Below are 21,136 nucleotides of genomic sequence, written 5' to 3'. Positions count from 1 at the left end.
CCCCGGAGCACCACCGCTACCCCCCATCCTCGGACTCCCTCCCCAACCCTGTGTCCCAGTCCTACATGCCTGTCACCAGCAGCCGCAGCAGTAACCTCATCACAGTCCCCATCAAAGATGACAGCGAGGACCTGGCCAAGCAGGCGGCATCCTCTAACCAGACTCCTCACAACCAGGGCACCATGTACCGGCCCATCCACCAGGGGGCTGCGCCGGCTGTACCCCACTCTGGGGCCGTACCGATACCGTACTCCGCACCACCGCCTCACGGACACGTCGGCCAGCCTGTCCACTCAGTACCTCCCGTTGTCCGCGGGCCTGGTTATGACTCACACGGGCGGCCGTACGACGAGTCAGCCATAAGCCCTCCCTTTGCCCAGCCAGGTGGACACAGTCCCAGGGCAGCCTGGCCCCTGGCCGGCCCCCCTCCCCGAGGCCCTGCCCCTGTCCCCCAGGGCCCGGTCCCCGGAGGAATGCCGTCTGTTAGTACTGCTCCTTCCTCCAGCATGCCTCCTCAGGCAGCCCATGGGCATCCCCCAAGAACATCCTATTATAACTGAGCCTACAAGGGCTGTCTGGTGTACATAAACTACTGTTTGTTCAACATGCATTGTCACATGCATCCTTGTACATGTTGGGTATTTCACCTAAGCCTGTGATTTCTGTATGGATAATGCAATGATTCTTCTTCATGATACATTTGAGGTCTGATTTCTGTACCTTATTTTGTACATGTTATGTATGAACTTGTTTTTGTATTAAGCATGTCATCTGTATGCCTTTGAAAACTTCTAGTTCTACATTTGTTTCGTTGATTGTCATCCAGGTGTAAGAAAGGAGGAATTCTTATGATGTGTCGAACAGTAAAGTCATCTTATAGTTCAGTTCCTGATCGTTTAGGTCCATTCACTTCAGACGGAAGTTTGTCATAATTGTAAGCAAGAGGTGAAATACACGTCTCGTGTAAACTGAAAAAACGTACAGAATATGCTCCTTATAATAAGCCTACATCTCACAACGGTCAATGGCAGCAAGCTGAAATATTCCAACAATTTAAACATTTTTATAATGTTCCTTCTCCAAGCATGGTTTGCTGTACTTGCATTATTTATCTGTCAAAAGTACTTCTTGTCCCACCTGTCAGTATCAGATAAAAAAAGACTTGTCAGGATGCATTGCTTTATGATTCCCATTTATTGAATGAATGAACATCTGTGATGGTTGTCTGACTCAACCATGATATTCACTCATCATCAGCCCATGAGCGGGATCTTGGTGTAGATCTGTGCCGGACCCTGACCGGACGGCAGGTTGACTTGCTGGACCCAGGTGGGCCAAAAGGTCCCCTTAAACCCAACCATGGCGAAATTACCTGCAGCAGATGAAAATACAAATTTAAACAATGTAGCAATGACAATATACCCGTTACACGTGTGGCATACAATGTAAATGGCCCAATGGTTAGTTTTGCAGAAACCAGTTAGAGATTTAATAGGTCTGATTTGCGGCTAGATGTGTTCATTTGACACTTAAGAAAGGCACGTTACATGGCATTCCATCCAGGTGTAAATGGAATCTGACTTCGGTTGGGCACTTGGTTCAAAAGCAATGCAGAACGATGGTATTGATACAATGTCAATTAGACACTAAGCACCAATACCCCATGCATTATCAAAATACATGTTGAGCTGCTACAGTGCACACACCTCTGAGGTCAGTTTTGACGGGCTCCTGAGCTCCGATCTCCTTCAGTGCTGTCAGACATTCTCGTGCGTGCACGCTGGACTCGTCCTTCACTGCTACCAGCACTATGGAACTGAAATTTTTGGAACAGCATTTTGTAATTAATACTTATGATATATACTGATCTAAGGAGCTGTGGCATTGATACAATTCATATCCTTTACGTGTTGGTATCAAACCAACAAAAGCATATTAAGTAAACCCTAGCCTTAAGAAGGGATTTTCCATGAAAGATACTTAACGTCATTGAAAATTTACATGGTAAGTCACGAAAATTAAGTCACATTCTCACACGTCTGCACGTAATGGTCCTTTTACAAGGCCAACTGTAATATTATTACTTTTGCGGGATGTCGTTCCGTATGAAGTTCGCCATCGCCACGTCAGCCGTGGGTTGTGCGTAGGTGTCGAACGTCATCTGATGCGTCACGGCACCGGTCAGTGCGTCAACGGCGATGACGCGGAAGCCTCGGTAATGATTACCGAACCGCGCTCCGTCTATCTGGAGAGTGTCAGGTGTGATGGTGAAAATTAATCATGGATACACCAGCTCTGAACAAAAAGCTAAAATAGGATACATTGCGAATCTTGGGACTCAGCAAGTGAGATTCAGCATATTATCAGTGCTGTAAATTGTAACCTACCGCAAACTTGTATGTGATCTTAAGTGTCTGACATCTATCTATATGTAATTAAATAAGGGTTTATGTTTCATCTTAATAACTTCTGGAATCCCTACCTCTATGAACGCCGTATGACCCTGCAGCATCTCGTTGTACCCGGCTGAAACCACGGTCACCTCCAGGAACTTCTGGTTGGCGTCGTGGACGATTGGATCCTGAAGGGATAGCGAAGCATGAGATTGGCAGACGTCGACTTTGCCTTGGTAGTTTATTCTTAGATTATTTTTTACATACATTCAGCCCCAGTCAAAATGTCTGATTAATGCTATATATGCAAACGACGAGCAAAATCCCATCGGATTTTGGTCAGTTTAAATCAAACCCACCGGAGCACCACATCCTGTACAGTCGTTGACCAGACTCAGGAAGCTCGGCATGGGGACAGTCTCTGTCGGCGTCAGGCTGTACTTGGGATAAGCCTTGGCCATACAGTCGCTGACCACATCACTTGCCATGGAGGCCATTATTTTGATCCTCTCACAGCCCATGTGTGAACAGTAGCCGTCACCTTCCCGGTCGTAGTTAGCTCGGACTTTCAGGAACAACAGGCTGGAAGAGGCATGATGACAACTTTTCTATATTTTGATCCCCTTTTTTGCTTGATCTTCGTTTGTTGCTAATATTTCTGTGAAAAAGCGACATGTTTCGACCTGTTATCAATCAATATCACGTATACTTTGTAGGTATAAAGCCCCTCATGATCCAGTTGTCATTACGTACATTCCTAGGCGGCTTTTAAGTTCCCTAGCTTCTACTGCCACTACCCACCCTGTGCTTTCTTCGAAGTAGAAGAGTTTGCCGTTGCCGGCCTCCACAGCGGCCAGGCTGTGCGCGGGGTGGGCATCTTCGGCCTGCAGCGTGACCCAGGGTGTTCGGTACTGATGGAGCTGGTACTTCACCCGGAATGTGGTGCCTGGTGGGTAGCAGAGGCCCACTCGGACCCAGTCGCCACTACAAGTTAAGGACGGAGATATCATTTTAAACGTTCAGACAAAAAGATCATTGAGGGACAATAAAAACATCTCATCGCTCCTATGGCTCTTCTCTTATCAAAGGTGTGGAGTGCATCTGTTAATCTCATACTTGCTGCCTATTGCAGACTTTGTATTGTCATGTTGCAATTTTGAATAAATGAATGAAAGACCTTTATTGTACGCTTGTGCTCTAACGAGCTAAGTACAGGTCTTGGGTAGACAGGGAAAAGAAAACAGTAATGACACTTACATACTATATAAACTAATGTGTCCTACTATTTACAGGTTCAGGTTCTTCTCGCTTCTTTACGCAGTTAAAGATGTACGAACATATTGAGCTAATTATACATGGTTTGTCAAGTTTCATGAGGAATTCGAATTTTTCTATTCTATCTAAATGTCTAAAGCTTGGGAACTTATCTATTACATAAGTATAGAGGGAATCCCTCTCATTTCTATATAATGTGCAGTCAACTACAAAATGGCATTCATCTTCAATATAATCTAGGTTACAAAATTGGCAGATCCTTTGCTGTAGAGGAATGTGGTTGTGTCTTCCCTTTTCTATGTGGAGTTTGTGTGAACTTATCCGGAGTTTTGTGATGGCTGTTCTGTGTCGAATGTTTGTAATTCTCAGATATTTTTCCTCAATAATCTTAAATGGCAACGTTACATGTATACTGTAGGTTTTCAGGTCATGGTACTAGTGTGTATGAGATAGTTACTGTTCTGTACTGTAGATGTTATACACTTTTGTGTGAATATTTCAGGGTACTGACTCCTGTATTGATGAATGGGGTCACCTGTTAAAGTTCACTGGGTAGAGGAAGATCTGTTCTGGAGCCCGTCCGTTCCAGTGGATGGTGTAGGAGGTGTCCAGCGTGACCACAGGTTGGTACTGTTGGTAAACGTTAGCCTGAGATAGGGGTCCTCTCAGTGTCATTGGATGGTCCGGATACTCGTCACGCACTAGCGACATAACCAGGCTGTTTGGAAGTTTGGCTTGGACCCACAACTGTGTGAAGGACAAGACCAATGGTATACGTATGTCGTTCTTACCCTTGTTGTTAGTATGGAACTTCGATGAAGTTAAGATCAGACAACAAAGTAGACAACAAAATGGATTCGGAAAAAGAGAAGTACAGACCTGAGCAAACTTCCCTCTGCAGAAGACACCGTGCCACTCCGGCTTCTCCACACATCCCGGGTTCCTGACCAGGTAGTTGTCCGGCCCGACTATGTAGCTGTCCGGGTAGCCGGTGGTGCTGCCGTCCAGGTCGTGGAGAATGTTGGTCTTGTCGCCGTCTAAGTCGTTGTTACCAAAATACGGCAGTCCCCGTCCACCGAGAAACACTCGGCTTTGAACCTGAGGAAAGTCAGCCGGTCAAAAGTTGGGCCTTAACTGACTTTCGCACAAACCGAAAAAGACTGTTGTCTGTGCCGATAAACCACGTTGATGAGGCAAGACGGTTTGAAAACATGTAGACGTTACGACGTTTACGTTACTTTAGTATATACAGTTGGTCGCACGGGAAAGGTAGGGTGCGGGGGCGTCTACTCACATTTTCAAATTTGGCCCCTGTGATGTTACTGGTTGGAGTATTTTGCCAAGTGTTGGTTCTGTGAAACCCTATAGCACTGGACCAGCGGTCGTACTCCGGTGCTGTGGCGTATCTCTTGAAGGTGCAGCTGTCGGCTAAGATTGGACCATCGTACACGTCTATCCCCACCATTGGATAATTCCTGTTAAAAAGGACAATTGATCGATTCTGAGGTGTATGATAGCTATGCCTCAGGGTAGTAATTTGTTATAAAAATCGGTGCCGATGTCCTCCATTCCCCAAAACTACATCTAATAATAATTCGACAAACTTTGGATGACTCACGTGCTATGAACCAGGCTCCTTTCGACCGGTTTGACCCCGCCCATCCCCCAGACCCTGGCCCCATGTTCCGTGCCCACGTTCTCACTCTCGCCGATAAAGATGCTGTTCCAGATCCGCTGGGTCGATCCCTCGTCGTTAGGGAAGGCGCCTTCACTGTATCAACGAAATATATAAATCAAAATATTTTCTTTTTGATCTTCTGATAAAATGAACATTGTGGGCAATTACCGATGTATATAAAAGTGAGCGTACGGTGTAGAGAGTCGACGTGTTTAGTCATATGATATTAAGGTGTGTGTTACACATGCACGTGCACATTTAAAAATACTAGTAAGCGTGCCGTACCTCGCCATGGTAAGTCCTATGCTGTTGTCCGCAAAACTGAAAAAAAATCAATCGGGCATAATGCATACAGTAACACAAAGGTTTCACTTCGTATATATCCTTTATAAGTCCAATATATACATATCTATATAAGTACGATATGTCATTATTGTTTTATCTCTAGATGTTCGAACATCATGCACAGTATATGAACTTCCTGAAATTGTTGGGTGAAAACATCAATATACATTGTCTGACCTTCGAATCATCTAATGGGGATGACGTAGATACTTGGACCTACGCGCATTTGTCGAACCAGATGTCCCCACCCCGGATCCAGGAGCCCCAGATCCAGTTCTTGAAGGCGATGAGGCCCTCGATCATGGCCGGCACGCGTGGCTGGGAGAGGTCGGCGTTCTGGTGAGGTTTGTACCTGCAAAGATCAAGTATTTTTTATTGGAATGTATGATAGGAATGGCAGTCCATGACAATTTACGTCATGTCAATTCTTCGTCACCTCGAAACTCATTGAGTTGTCATAAATAAAAACCTGAACAATTTTCAGCACACGCGAATAACTTGTTTCTTGTGACTTGCTTAGCTGAAGAGATCCTTGCCTTGCCCCTCCTAGCGACAGGAACTCATTCGGCGAATTTGCGGTGGCCTGTGTGGTTTTCACTCCGCCATCCAACATCAACCCAGCCTGGGAGGGAAGGGAACAATATGATATGCTTGATAAATAAAAGTGCACAAAATCAGCAAAGTGTGGTGCATCATGATGTCTTGTTTCAATTTGAATAATTTTTATTGAAAGGTCATCATGTGCAACCAATAATGTTCATATTATGACAACCTATCGCCTTCAACAAGGTTCCCCACCGCACTACCCTGCAGTAGTTTCAGTCCACCCCCAATACATACTCTTCCATTGGAGTGCACCCTGTTGTTGTAGAACCGTCCTAGCGGGCTTTGCTCCGCCTGAAACCTGGGAAGAGCCCCGGCAGAAGGACCCGTAGGCTCTCGGTGGAAGATGAACCATATTCCATTGACCTACAAATAAAAACACAGTAATGTTTTAGCATCAATATCATTGTACTGAATAAAGCCTCAATGAAAGATATGAGCAAAAGAGTGTCTTGAACAGGGCTGTTTGAGTTACTGAAGTTTGTTACCGGGGAGCCAGCAGCAGCGTTGTTGAGGAGGTCATTATTCGGATGAGCGATCCAAAACGTGGACGCACCACTGAGGAAAGGAGGAATACGATATTAATGCAAAAATCAAATTAAACCTATATGCATTACCACAATAAAATGAGTGATGATAATGTTGTTCAAAGCTAAGGGTTATGTATTAATCGATTTTGTCACTTACTTACAGTCCCCTGCCTGAGGAACATAGTCCCCGTACACACCGTCTGTCATGGAGCGGCACATGTTAGTGTCCCTGTCGCTGGGCAGGAGGGTGCCGGGTCGGGTCACCAGGCCCAAGTTGTGGTCCAGAACGTTACGCTGCTCCCAGCCGTCCTCCAAGAAGTAACAGTGCCCGAGAGTGTCGTACCCAACTGTATCTTGGACCTGCACATATAAAAGGGCATTGTTGGCCTGACACATGTATTCTGCACTGTAAAAATGCTGCAATAGTAATAGACTTAGATCTAGATAATGGTGTCAACATCCATTTTGGACTTTTTTGTCTTTAGATATAGGACATTTTTGTTTTCATGCTAATACGTTATCGTTTACGACTAACCAGTAGCCCGTGAGTCCCATGGATGGTCACACAGCGGGAGAAGCAGTGGTGAATGGACAGCTCTCGGACGTACGTTGGGCGGCTGTAGCCTCCGACCTCGTCCACATCTCCGGCCATGTGGAAGTGGACAGGGTAGCTGCCCTGGACCTGTTGGCCCATTCTGGTGAACTCGATGCCGGACAGGTGCACGTTCTTGAAGCCTGCCAGAACCTGCCGATACAGTTACATCTTCCCTCGAGTACAATCCCAGTTAAACCTTTCATTTGTCAAAAAATATTCCTTTCAAAATGCCGTCCAACAAACAACAAACATGGAACAAACCTTGATATGCCCTCCATATGTGTCAAAGTCGAAGAACTGACAGTAGTTGTCCCCATAGCATCTGTCCTCTACCTCCCCCTGGAACTTGATGTTCCTGGTCAGCAGACCAACCTCTCCCCGCATGTCTACGTCATCCGAGATCTCACCGAAGTGCATGTACTCGATTTTACCTGTGGACAGTTGCCTTATTGTTCGTGAACTGATTGATGGGCAAGTTATATGTGTCAGCCATGCAACTCCCTTTCGTGCCTCCCTACGACGTTTTGAAAGAACCCGTTTAACCATCAAAGCCGGTGGACGCAGCAGTAGAAACGCTGAGACTTACAACTAGGAGAATCTTGTACTATGATATTGTATTTGCCTCTACCACCCAGGGTCAATGTCTTTGAGACATTCAATGACAATCTCCTCCATACGATATGTCCCTTTAGCTACTTTAGCACAAAATGTATTGGAAGATCGTAGCTTACCGCTGATTTTGACCTGGTGGTCTGAGCACTCCTGACACGGCAGCAGCTGGAACTCCTCTGCCTGCTCCATGTTGTAGTCCGTGCTGGCCAGCACGATGTGGTCCCCAGGCTGCCAGGAACTCACGTCATCCTTCAGGTTGATGACGTATTCGTCAACATTTGATTCGATGGAAAAAGTGCATTCTGTTCCTCCTGTGTAGGGGAACAGCATGGGAGAGAAGTGTATCGTGAATACAAACTTACCTATTTTAAGCAGCGCAGGTCGGAAGCGTTGTCGAATATGCTTGCTATCAGCTACTAGTAATTTTTAGAATAATTGCCATTCTGTGTAAGTAAGTAATTGATTGTCGGTTTAGTAGTTTAACATTGATAACGCAACATGATAGACTTTAGGCATGCTGCATTTAGAAGTGGTCTGGAAATGAAGAATGAAACATATCTTCACCTGCCAACCATTTACTGGTAAGGACGACTTTGAAGGACCCAAAGAAGGCATCAAAGGCAGCAGTGACTGTGGCGGTACCGGTGGTCTGGGTGTCTGTTTCATGAACGAAAGACACCAAAAAATTATTTACGTTCTGGAAAGCCACGTTTTAACGACAACAAAAAATCAAAGATCAAAGTAGGAGGAGAACATCTTCCCATTAGCAGCAGCAGTCTTACCTATGTAAGGGAGTCTTTGTTCAACGGCAACGCTGGGGTCTCCCTTTACACTGATAAATACCCACGGATTCCTGAAACATTGACATGATCATGGCCAAATTCAATTACAAGTAAATAGCTGTAAATTGGTGCAAAGGTGCTACATGTATAATGTCACTAATGTACCAGTATGTCTTAATTAGAATGCTTCACCTGAGTCCCAAGTTATCCACTTCTACACTTCCAAGTTCTCTGAGCTTCTCCTTTGCCGTGTCCTCTAGACGACGGGAGGGTTCGTCAAATGTCGCCAGTGCCACGATTTTACCCGAAGGTATCTGGTCGATGAACGCCGCCAAACTTCGGCTGTTCTCCTCGTCGGCGTAAGTGTCGAACCTGGCGGAGTCTACCACAGCCCCGGTTATTTCGTCGATGACACGAATGTGGATGCCACGGACCCATCCCTTACCGGCGGATGTGTAGAAGTACGATCCCTGGTTTGAATCAGATGCATCTGTCTTAGACATATGACTTGTTTTGCTAGACCATTCTTGCAATTAGTAATCTTCGATCTGGGTATCAAGATGATTTCCAATACTGCAATAGTGAATATCAAAGGCATATCAACGAAGATGATGATGCTGATCCATTGACCTTCTATAGGCTATCATAATTGTCATATTTACCTTAGGCAGCCCTCCTGCCGGAATTGTCTGTGTGAGCTGTGTCCACGCCAGCTTGTGTTGCCCGTGGATCTCCAGAGTCCCGCCTGCGCTCACCAGGACCTGTTTGGTGTTCTTCTGGTCGTCCTTGCGGCCGTACAGGGACACCGTGGCCTTCCCCTGGTACGGGCAGGTCTCACTGCCGATGTGGAACTCGCCATCGTTCCCCACGATGACCTCACGGGACCGAAGGACGATCTCGTCAGAACTTGCGGAACCAAAGTCAGCAAACACAACTCGTCCTGTAGTGATAGCAATACTCTCTTTTTGCCCACAGACATCAGGTTGTATCATACTGCCCTACACGAAGACATGCTTTTATAACTTTTTATGCCTTTCCGGAACTTAGAATTAAGGAATAGGCAACGTTACTTTTTGTTATAATCTGATGAGGTTTTCTTCCTTTTACGCCCAACCCATAAGTATCCGTTGTGACGTACCATGGTATGCAGTTCCTCTGCATTTTTACGCAACATTAAATACTCTCAAACTGCATGTGCAAACTGGCATACAAAGAACGTTGAACGTTGCAAACCCTTAGCAACATTATTTTTATAAGTGCACGTTAGACTACGTACCTCCGTCTTTGATGTTGAGTGAGTAAAACGTGGCAGATGATTGGAGCAGGTAGTTCTGTCCTCTACCCACAACCACCTGCGCGGTGGGGTCATGCCCAGGGTTCCACGGGGTCAAGGTTGGGTCAACATCCGGGCACCCTGAGACTGAGTAAAGAACGCGGACTGCTGTATCTTGGTTGAATCTTAAGACGATATTCACTCCAGAACGCAATTATTTAGACTATACCGTTACAATCATTCCCAGATAAATTTGTATGAATACACCAGACATCAAAGCCCACATAATATCTTGACTTTATAGGTGTAATATACTGCGGCAAAATATCTCCATACAGAAAAGAGCTTACTCCTGGTCAAAGCTTTAGCAGCTGCTTAAGTTCTCATGATAATTTGCATATATCAAGTTAAAAATAAAGAACGTACAAACCCACCTTAAAGTACTTACAATGTATTCTACTACATATATTCTACTACATATATTCTACTACATATATTCTACTACGCAATACTGTACTTTGCATCGCATGCGCAAACCAAAGATGTGGGCGATTCTGTACTGGTTATAAGACTGGGTTATAAGACTGATGAACACCCGTATGCATGGTGCGAAAACGGAACTGTCTTACCTGTGTCCTGTGACAAAATAAGAGCAGGAAGAAGCAGCAACAAGACTGGGAGTGCGAAAGTAGCCATCGTCAAACAATCGTCTCCAAATGTCGACGTCGAGGACTTTAAACGCCCGAGGCCCGTCTGACCTGGACTCTTAAATACTCTCGTCCCCACACAAAAATACGCAGGCCTTGCTTACTTTCGGAAGTGACAGTGATTAAAATGTGCGGAATAAGTAAGGCTGAACAAATGTTTACCTACAGGTTTAACGAGCTATCGGGCGGTTGGGAAGGACAACCGTACATCCAACCTATTTCGTCATTTTTGTAAATATTCGTTATTTTTGTAAATAACTGATTCCATGTTTTACATTTCGTTCGATGTACAAGTTGATGAACGAATAAATGAAACAAAAGTCACAGATTCACAAGGGACTGAGATGTTGAGATACCACCCAACACAGACACGTGAAAACAGGACACATGTGTCCCTATCCACGGTTATCTTACTTGCTTGAATAGATTAAGCATGTCTGTCCTTGAGTTGTCGACTGTATTAAAATGATAACGATGGCAAAACGATGGAGGCGATTCGGGCAGGCTTTATGTATAGGTACTCTGTCACTTCCAAGGTTAGAACCATTCAGATTGATATTAACACAAGGAAGGAATTGCGTTTTCTTTTGCCTACAGCTTACAGATTTATCACTGCAAATCATTTTATTTTTTTCTTATATCTAACAGCGGGCTGTCTGACACAGAATACAGAACACCAAAGCTTTTAATACACATTTAATTGGAGGATCCTACATATTTGGTACTCCTTTACACTTCACAGGAGTCAGTGTCAGCCCATGAGCGGGATCTTGGTGTAGATCTGTGCCGGACCCTGACCGGACGGCAGGTTGACTTGCTGGACCCAGGTGGGCCAAAAGGTCCCCTTAAACCCAACCATGGAGAAAGTTCCTGCAATACATTGGTAAACAGATGAATTACTAAGTTACTAATAAGTAAAAAAAAGTCACCATCTTAACCACCATTTATAATTAAAGTATTGATGCAATACAACTCCCCATCGATACTATCATTATAATTTGTATAATAAACAGCTTTTTGTGAGAAGAGACGACGAGAACCTCTCACCTCCCACGCCCACGTTATCGAGGTCCTGTGCTCCGATCTCTTTCAGAGCTGACAGACATTCCTGCACGTGAAGACCCGACGCGTCTGCCGCTGTCACCAGGACTATGGAGCTGGAAGGATGGGGAGGGTTTGTGAGATTTTTGTTTTGGGGTTAGTGTATTAGAATATCATCTAGGGATGTCAATAAAAATCGCGCGACTCTGTTTTTCTTAGTATTTTGAATTCTAAAATTATATCTACGAAACATCAATATCCACGCACATGAACAACTATGAAGAATAGGGATAAGGTATGAATATGATATAAATCTCTACTTTTGCGGGATGATGTGACGTATGTAGCTGGCCATAGCCTGCTCGGCGCCGGAGTGGAACGCCATCTCATGTGTGACGGAGCCGGACAGGGCGTCAACACTGAGGACCAGGTGGCCGTGGTGATGGTTATCAAACTGAACTCCATCTATCTGTGTGGTAAATATAAGCATCAACTTATTTGCACATTTGTACTAGGTACAACGTATCTATTGAAATATAACAATAAACGTTTTAATCTACCGTGCCAAAGACTATGCAATATGGGACGAGAAGTAGTCGCGTTACAGGTACGCGTTATGCACACAACAAACACTGTAGATATTAGTAGATATGTTACGCTAATTAGAACTGATTGTCGAATCGCTAATAGTCAAGATTAATGACTGAGTCACACCTGGATGAAGGATCCGTGGCCATGTGCCTCCTGAGGCCCCGCTGACACCACCGTCACCTCAACGAACTTCTTACCCTCATCAAATACTATCGGTTCCTGCACAAAATGGGAAGAAGTAAACATCTTTAAGAAAATTTAGAAATGATATTTTATTTATTTGTACGGTTTCTAGCAAAGAGTGCAACTTGAATAAGTCCATTCATGTGGTCAGATAGAAGTCTGATGCACTCACAATAAAGTTTGAAAATGTATGTTACTTCCGATCAATTTGTTTCGTCTTGTATACTCACCGGAGCACCACAGCCTGTGCAATCGTTGGCCAGACTCAGGAAGCTCGGCATGGGGACAGTCTCTGTCGGCGTCAGGCTGTACTTGGGATAAGCGGCTGCTGTACAGTCGCTGACCGCGTCACTTGTCATGGTGGCCGAGATGGTGATCCTCTCACAGCCCATGTGTGAACAGTACGTATGGCCTTCCCGGTCGTAGTTAGCGCGAACTTTCAGGAACAACAGTCTAAAAAGTTTATCACAGCACAAGTACAACTTCATTGTCGCAACAACATGTAATGAAGTTTTAAAAAGTTACGCTATGTTCAATAGTACACAAAAAGATACATAAATGCAATTTGATAATATAAAACCATACAAATTTAAGCAAACACATCGCCAGGTAACGTGGCCATCTACGTTGAAAGACTGCATGACGCAGCTCAAGAATTTCAAAGATGGTGTTCTCTTACTTACCCTGTGCTCTCTTCAAAGTAGAAGAGTTTGCCATCGCTGCTGGCGTCTATCTCAGCCAGGCTTGACGCCGAACTGACGGCCTCGTCGTGCATGATGGCGGACGGGACGCGACTCTCGAGTTGGTACGTCACCTGGAAGGTGGTTCCTGGTGGGTAGCAGAAACCCACGCGGACCCAGTCGCCACTGAAAAAATAATATTCAAGCACCTAGTTCCACGTACGTAGGTATCAACACATCGTTGGCAGTTCAAAACACAGGAGACCGTCCTTGCGTCCCTGGAGCGACGTCTATTCTTAATTTTTGAAGCAAAGTAAAATAAAGGACTAAGTCTCGGTGTTAACATTGATACAAAAAGTTTTTGTTTGCTTATGAAAACAAAGACAGTCCAACCTGTCAAAGTTAATTGGGTAGATGGTTAGCTGATCCGGAGCCGGCCCGTTCCAGTGGACGGTGTAGGACTTGTCCAGCATCACCACCGGCATGTAGTAAGCCGTCTTCCCGGGGCTTTTCAGTGTAACCGGGATGTCCGGATACTCGTCACGGTACATCGACATCTGGTTATTTGCATGGTTGGGATGGATGAACAACTGTGCACAGGAGAGGTACAGGTGTCATCAGATCGTTCTTTCCACATAGCCAAGAGATACTGACCTGCCAAAGCTTGGTAATTTCGGCTACCTTCATCTGGGCAATACTGAATGGTTCCCACTGCAACTAAGTTCCTCTGCAGCTGGAAGGATGCAGTCCCAAACGTGCGATGTACGACTATTCAATATTCGTTTGAGGAAGGTAGCGGAAAGACTACAATAACATCGGCAGGTAAATATCACTTGTCTGCTTTGTTATACATGGTATCATCAACCTGATGTAGTGAACATTCACAGGTGTCACCAGATGTTATGAACAGCGAATGTAGTGGCAATCGTTTATCTATTACCTACATAGATGTCACTGTCATGGCATGACATGTTACTGCATATCATGTCAGTTCCCATGATGGATCGCAGTTGTACTAACCGATGCATATTCTCCCGTACAGACGTAGCCCAGCCAGTCCGGCTTCTCCACACATCCCGGGTTCCTGACCAGGTAGTTGTCCGGCCCGACTATGTAGCTGTCCGGGTAGCCGGTCATGCTGCCGTCCAGGTCGTGTAGAATGTTGGTCTTGTCGCCGTCTCTGTTGTTCTGTCCGAAACCTGGTAAGCCTGCCGCGCCCAGGAACATGCGACTTTGAACCTGAGGAAAATTAAGCGGAAGGTGTAGAACCAGTAAGGTGTAGAACATAGAAATTATATATTGCACACAATTCAGATGACCAAAATTGTACCTACATTTTCAAACTTTGACCGTGTAATGTTGTTCTTCGGCGTGTTTTGCCAGCCATTCCAGGTGTGGAAGCCTACAGCGCTGCTGTACCGATTGGCCTCCGGTACTTTGGCATACCGCCTGAAAGTACAGCTGTCTGCAAAGATGGGGCCATCGTACACATCCAGACCTCGCAGGTTGTTCTCTCTGCAAGTAAGTTAACGCCGTTACCATGTGTGTTTTGACATTACAGTGACCGTCTGTCATATCAGGTAGACATTATATGAATGATCTACTGACTGGCGTGTTGTAAATGTTGCATGAAAAAGTTACAGTACAAAATATGATATGTCGATGCACTGTGCGTATTAACTAACATCCAATGGTATATATTGATTGTAAAGACTCCTCCACTGCTTATCAGAAAGTATACTGCCAGACTAGCCTGGAAACAGCAACACAGATGCAGACGCAATGTGCACATGTACACTCACGTAGAGCTAGGCCACGTCCTCTCCACCGGCTTCACCCCGCCCATCCCCCAGGCCCTGGATCCAGTTTTCGTGCCCACGTTCTCACTCTCGCCGATGAAGATGCTGTTCCAGATCTGCTGGCTCGATCCTTCGTCGTTAGGGAATATTCCTTCGCTGAAGTAGACAGAAAGTAGGCGTGGTATTCATTGCTAGGTCCCAATACATGTAGGACACATGGATGTAAAATCTGATGATTCTATTACTAGAATGTTCCCGGCTATAGGAAAGACATAAATTGCTAATGGTTGTGGTGTCATCTCTATAGTGATAGTTTTGCAATCTACTACTTCTCTATCCCAGTCCTAGCATCCTTATATTCGTTATATTACTTGAATGGTTTGTCTATTTCTCAATGACTTACCTTGCCATCACTAGTCCTACTGCGTTGTCAACAAACCTTGAAAACAAAACAAAAAAAGCAATCTGATGTCATTCTGAATCTTATACTACACATACTTATTCTCATAACGACAAATCCACCTTTATCAAAACAAAGAACGTGGGCACATAACAATCTCAGACGTTATGAATATATAACGGTGTCACCTACGCGCTCTTGTCGAACCAGATGTCCCCTCCGCGGATCCACGCGCCCCATCCGCGGTTCTTGGAGGCGAGGTACCCCACCAGCATGGCCGGCACACGGGGCTGCAGCAGGTCCGAGTTCCGGTGAGGTTTGTACCTATGTGACATGCACATATCGTTATCGCTTGTTTACGTGAAAGTAAGTAAAAAGAGACAGTACAGCGTGCTAAGCCTAAAAACTATATTATGGCGACCACTGGACGAATGGTCGCATCAACACAAACAAACGCCTTAGATGACCAGAATAAAGATGTTTACATGTTTTAGGAACCAGTTTACACGAAAGCAGGATTAAGTTTTAGGTAGCAGCAGGTAGCAGTTCTACATCGTGTGATAAATTCGACGACGGACAAATTCATTAAGCAACCCCCAAAGATGGTTACCTTCCACCGGACTTGGACAGGAACTCGGACGGTGAGGATGCCGTTGCTGGCGTGGTCTTCACCCCTGCTTCTATCATCATCCCCTGGAATGACACATAATCGTGTTGGAATAGTATATGACATTTACATGCTCGCTTAGTTTGAATTACGTTTGATCTAAAGTTAACGGAGCAGCCTAAATTTGTAAAACTATATGTAATTGTGAAACACATTAAAGCTAAAGCAGCAGTTGGTCATGCAAAGATATACAGCACAGCTTGCCTGTGAATTAGAGTGTGCTCTGTTGTTGTAGAACCGTCCCATAGGGGAGTACGATGACTGGTAAGGGGGGAGTGATCCCTCTGACAAACCTGTAGGCTCTCGGTGGAAGAGGTACCAGATACCGACGCCCTGTGCATGCATACAACCACACATGGCATGTATATTTTTCAACAGTAAGCTGAGATTCTAAAATCAGTATATAACCAAGGCATGTTAGACTGGGATCGTGATGACTGAGACGAAGGGTAATGTGACGTTTCGACACCATTGAGACGGGGGCGTCATAGGTAATCTGCCACATATATCCACTGCTTGAGTAACATGTCTTAAGTTTGCATAAAGTAATGTTATAACCAGTGTAACTGTATGCTCGCTACGAAATTGCGGAGATTTAAAACTTACCAGGGAACCGGCAGCGGCATTGTTGATGAGGTCGTTGTTGGGATGGGAGATCCAGAACGTCGTTAACATCCTGAATGAAGAGGAACGTAGAAATATTTTGTATCACTGAACCACTATTTTATAATGATAAGTTTATTGCAAATTAATAAAGACATCTTGATATACACAGCCAAACATTGATCTTGGAAATGAGTTTTTTCGTGATAATTCCTCCATTGTAGTGATCTTCATATCAACACAAAACTTTCTTACAAGCAGTCCTTTCCAGCGTTGGGAACGTAGTCGCCGTACACCCCATCCAGTATGTTCCGGCACATTTGCCCGTTCCTGTCGGTGGGCAGCAAGGTGCCGTATCGGGTCGACAGGCCGAGGTTGTGGTCCAGGACGTTGCGTTGTTCTGCTCCATCTTCAAGGAAATAGCAGTGGCCGAGGGTCTCATAACCGACTGTGTCTTGGACCTAATGAAAAAGAAGATTTATATTCGAGGGTATCATAACCGACTGTGTCTTGGACCTAATAAAAAAGAAGATTTATATTTGTCACCTCGTTAGTGATCATGTAAATTTGCTTTTCTCAACGATAGCTAGGTTAATTTGTAAAACTACGTACGAGCTGGAAGGTCATTCTTTGGAATATCTAACATTGCCACTGACATAATCGTCATACGAAGGGTTCATTACAAATGGAAGAAGACCGACCAGTAGCCCGTTGGTCCCATGGATGGTCACACAGCGGGCGAAGACATGGTGAATGGACAGCTCTCGGACGTACGTTGGGCGGCTGTAGCACCCCACTCCGTCCACGTCCCCGGCCATGTGGAAGTGGACAGGATACCTGCCCAAAATCTGCTGACCCATGCGGGTGAACTCGATACCGGACAGGTGAACGTTCTTGAAATCTTTCAGAACCTGTAAAAAAAGGCAGTTAATTTATTTAGAATACTTCTTTGTGTATGAACGGGATTCAAGGTTTATAATGATCATGCATGAGGACTTTTGGGGTCTTCTAAACCCTGACCCCTTTGTCTTAAACAACAGAAATAAAAACGCATTGCGATCATTCGTGAAATATTGAAGCTGACCTTCAAATGTCCTCCATATGTGTCAAAGTCGAAGAACTGACAGAAGTTGTCGCCATAGCAGCTGTCCTCTACCTCCCCCTGGAACTTGATGTTCCTGGTCAGCAGACCAACCTCTCCCCGCAAGTCTACTTCATCCGAGATCTCACCGAAGTGCATGTAGACGATTTCACCTATACGAAAAGGAACATATTGGTATGATTTAAGACAAATTAATAATACGCGTTTACGAGAGAGGAATTTTTCGTAAAGACTAAAACGACGGTTTCTTACCGCTGATTTTGACCTGGTGGTCGGAGCACTCCTGACACGGCAGCAGCTGGAACTCCTCTGCCTGCTCCATGTTGTAGTCCGTGCTGGCCAGCACGATGTGGTCCCCAGGCTGCCAGGAACTCACGTCATCCTTCAGGTTGATGATGTACTCATCGGCGTGGCGACCCACAGAAAACGTGCATCGCGCTGAACCTGGAGCCAAATGACAAACGGTGTTGGACTTGGTCGAATGTAAAAGCTTCATAACAATATTTCATGATGTATCAGTATTGCAAAAGCATGCACTGTTTACTGGCGACGAGTAAGAAAAAAAAAACTTGTACCTCCCAACCATTCACTGCTGACGACGACGTCAAAATCCCCGAAAAAACCGTTGAAGGTGACCGTTACAGTTGCCGTGCCTGTGCTCTGGGAGTCTGAACGACAAAACACAAACATGTCATCGGCAGCCTTGTTAGAAGGAATTCATACTACATTCAGGGTCAGGGTCTGGAGTAATATTTTTGAAACAAGTTTTACCTGTATATGGGATCCTCTGTTCCACAGCAGTGCTTGGATATCCCTTGACTGCTATCAGTGTCCACGGTTCTCTGAAACACAGACTCTTTATTTTATCTTACAAATTAACGTTATTTGATGCAGCAAATTGTGCAAGAGCGCAGCACGCATATTTTACATTTCTTTAGTAGCATGAGAAGCTCAAGCCTGATTTTGTTTGAATGTTTGATTACCTCCACTTCAATGAGTCAACTTCCACGCTGCCAAGATCCTTGAGCCTCTGTATGGCGGAGTCCTCTAGGTTGCTGGCTGCTTCGTCCTGCACTGCCACTGCCACGATTCTGCCTGTGGGAATCTGGTCGAGGAAGGTCGCCAAGTTTCGGCTGTGGTCTTCGCTGATCCACGTGTCGAAGTTGGCCGAGTCCACCACAGCCGCCGATACCTCGTCAATGACGCGAACGTTGATGCCACGACGCCAACCATGGATAGCCGAATCCCACGAATACGCACCCTGTTTCACAACAGACACCTATCTTGAAAGGCTCGTCAACTGACGATATTGTATTGAGAAAAAGGGTAAGGAAGGCTGAGAGAGAGGCAAATGGAAGAGAGGCGTACCTTTCCTGCACTAATGGAGGCTTACCTTAGGAAGGCCCCCTTCTGGCACTGTCTGCGTGAGCTGTGTCCACGCCACCTTGTGTTGCCCGTGGACCTCCAGAGTCCCTCCTGCCGCCACCAGGAACTGTTTGGTGCTGTTGACGTTCTCATCCGAGCGGCCGTACAGGGACACCGTGGCCTTCCCCTGGTACGGGCAGGTCTCACTGCCGATGTGGAACTCTCCGCCGTCTCCCACCGTTACATCACGGGCCCTCAGGACAATCTCAGTGTCACTTGCGGAGCCAAAGTCAGCGAATACAACACGCCCTGTAACCAGTGGTACATGATATAGCAGATTAGATTATCAGCAGGGTTTGGAATCATTGCGACTATTGTTCATTTTTCTGAAATCAACATTTCAACGTAGTCATCATTAGATACTTGCTAAACTTGTTAGTTTTGTGTCATTTTCCCTGACAAAAAATATTGCCGTACCTCCATCTCTGATCTCCAACGAGTAAAACGTGGCAGATGATTGGAGCAGGTAGTTCTGTCCTCTACCCACAACCACCTGCGCCGTAGCGTCGTGCCCAGGGTTCCATGGGGTCAGCGTGTGGTCTAGATCCGGGCACTGATGGCCGCCATTCCAGGGGGACGTCGTAGGGTCAACATCCGGGCATGTCCATACTATAGTTTAGAAAAGTTTAGAAACGTATCTTTATATAATGTGCGGGTTTTGTCATTCATATGAACCGTAAAAAATGTAAATGCTGCATACGTATGGAGCTGTTCTGTTAACGATTCGGGGAAAACTACAACACAACCCTACCTCCATAAACCTCCACTTCACACAGAGTGAGAACCCGGTTGCTGCCAGGTAAGCTGATCCCCACGTACCGCCCCTTCATCCCGCCAACCTGGATGGTTTTGTCGGCTTGTCCTGCCGGGAAGCTGAACTCTCCAACAAGTTTGGGGTTCGCCGTCACATTGCTGTTGTCTCCGATGTACACGTTAAATGGGGTGATCCTGTCCCAGCAGCAGTCCTGTCGGTTGAAGACGGTGATGTGGTCGACCTCCTGCGTCCGTCCCAGATCGACGTACCACCACGGGTTGTCCTCTGTGTCGGTGTGTGTGCAGGAACCATCGCCGTAGGACCCACTGCGGCCGCCGTCCACAGCTCGCCCGGGAGAGCCGTTCCAAGTCTCGCTGCTCTGGTAGGCAGTCTTGTACAACGCTAGGTTCGTAAATCCATTGTTCTCACCTAAACAATTGGCGCAAGAAAATATTGTTTGTTCTGTGCAAAATTGCGGCGGCAGTCTGCATTTTCCTACAACTGTTATAATTTATAAGATATAGTTCCCTGTCATGTAGAATCTATATCAAATTACTATAAACAGCTTACTAGTAACCTCAAACAAACATTAATGATGATAGCCTGCTCTGCATCTGGTGAAGTTCCCACCCGTGCCGTTTAATTTACTGATTTGTACTTACAACAATGACAGATCGACTGGTAGAAAATTCCGACAATGTAGCTGTAAGTAGACCTATGTAAACTAAACAATCTCAATACCATTGGATGTTAACGTTACATCGTTTTATGTAAATCATGATAAAGAATGCTGTCTGTATGTACTCGTATCATTGATCGACGTTTGGCTAGGATGTTACGTGAACGTATGAAAAGTAACTACCTGTACTCAGCGATGGGTGAGCAGCGAGCAGGCCCAGTAAGATGAGCTGAAGGCCGAGTGTTGACATCCTGCGCGATGAGCACAGCTTTGTCTGTCGCCGAATTACAATCAAGTGACCTTTCTCTAGTAACACACCATTTATACTATGCCACAGCTACATGTAACCCACATACACGTCGTTTGCTTATGATAAGAAGAGGACGTGCCCCGGTGGACAGACTACTTACCGTGTTTGT

General features: G+C 45.5%; 3 protein-coding genes across 3 annotated transcripts in view; 1 reads left to right on the top strand and 2 right to left on the bottom strand.

The window, feature by feature from the left end:
* The window catches only part of LOC109469322 (E3 ubiquitin-protein ligase Hakai-like), a 4,772-nt gene extending 3,989 nt beyond the window's left edge, over positions 1-783 (top strand). The window contains exon 8 of the mRNA XM_019767827.1: positions 9-783. Coding sequence (XP_019623386.1) covers positions 9-560 — 552 coding nt within the window. The 3' untranslated portion in view covers positions 561-783. The remainder of the gene's footprint in view (positions 1-8) is intronic.
* Positions 784-807: 24 nt separating this feature from the next.
* LOC109472051 (cell migration-inducing and hyaluronan-binding protein-like) lies at positions 808-10,782 on the bottom strand. The gene is made up of 25 exons (XM_019771630.1): positions 10,716-10,782; positions 10,090-10,233; positions 9,476-9,753; positions 9,006-9,283; positions 8,814-8,884; positions 8,596-8,688; positions 8,151-8,342; positions 7,681-7,850; positions 7,360-7,569; positions 6,982-7,184; positions 6,783-6,852; positions 6,532-6,660; positions 6,228-6,313; positions 5,912-6,043; positions 5,632-5,667; positions 5,287-5,439; positions 4,963-5,143; positions 4,548-4,766; positions 4,204-4,415; positions 3,195-3,377; positions 2,753-2,975; positions 2,483-2,581; positions 2,085-2,245; positions 1,707-1,816; positions 808-1,372 (listed from the first exon to the last, which is right to left on the bottom strand). The coding sequence occupies exons 1-25, from the start codon at positions 10,780-10,782 to the stop codon at positions 1,254-1,256; spliced, it is 3,819 nt and encodes a 1,272-aa protein (XP_019627189.1). The 3' UTR covers positions 808-1,253.
* A 755-nt stretch (positions 10,783-11,537) lies between these two features.
* On the bottom strand, positions 11,538-21,101 carry LOC109472041 (cell migration-inducing and hyaluronan-binding protein-like). The gene is made up of 26 exons (XM_019771618.1): positions 20,901-21,101; positions 20,036-20,467; positions 19,702-19,893; positions 19,253-19,533; positions 18,843-19,120; positions 18,631-18,701; positions 18,435-18,527; positions 18,112-18,303; positions 17,842-18,011; positions 17,459-17,668; positions 17,013-17,218; positions 16,761-16,830; positions 16,359-16,487; positions 16,098-16,180; positions 15,680-15,811; positions 15,491-15,526; positions 15,091-15,243; positions 14,623-14,803; positions 14,309-14,527; positions 13,682-13,878; positions 13,292-13,474; positions 12,839-13,061; positions 12,549-12,644; positions 12,155-12,303; positions 11,841-11,950; positions 11,538-11,663 (listed from the first exon to the last, which is right to left on the bottom strand). The coding sequence occupies exons 1-26, from the start codon at positions 20,965-20,967 to the stop codon at positions 11,545-11,547; spliced, it is 4,272 nt and encodes a 1,423-aa protein (XP_019627177.1). The 5' UTR covers positions 20,968-21,101; the 3' UTR covers positions 11,538-11,544.
* Between the last annotated feature and the right edge of the window lie 35 nt (positions 21,102-21,136).

Source organism: Branchiostoma belcheri, unplaced genomic scaffold, assembly GCF_001625305.1.
Source record: "Branchiostoma belcheri isolate BF01 breed outbred unplaced genomic scaffold, Haploidv18h27 scaffold10, whole genome shotgun sequence".
Classification (NCBI taxonomy): domain Eukaryota; kingdom Metazoa; phylum Chordata; class Leptocardii; order Amphioxiformes; family Branchiostomatidae; genus Branchiostoma; species Branchiostoma belcheri.
The sequence above is the reverse complement of the archived record's forward strand: the minus strand, read 5'-3'. Positions and strand labels throughout refer to the sequence as shown.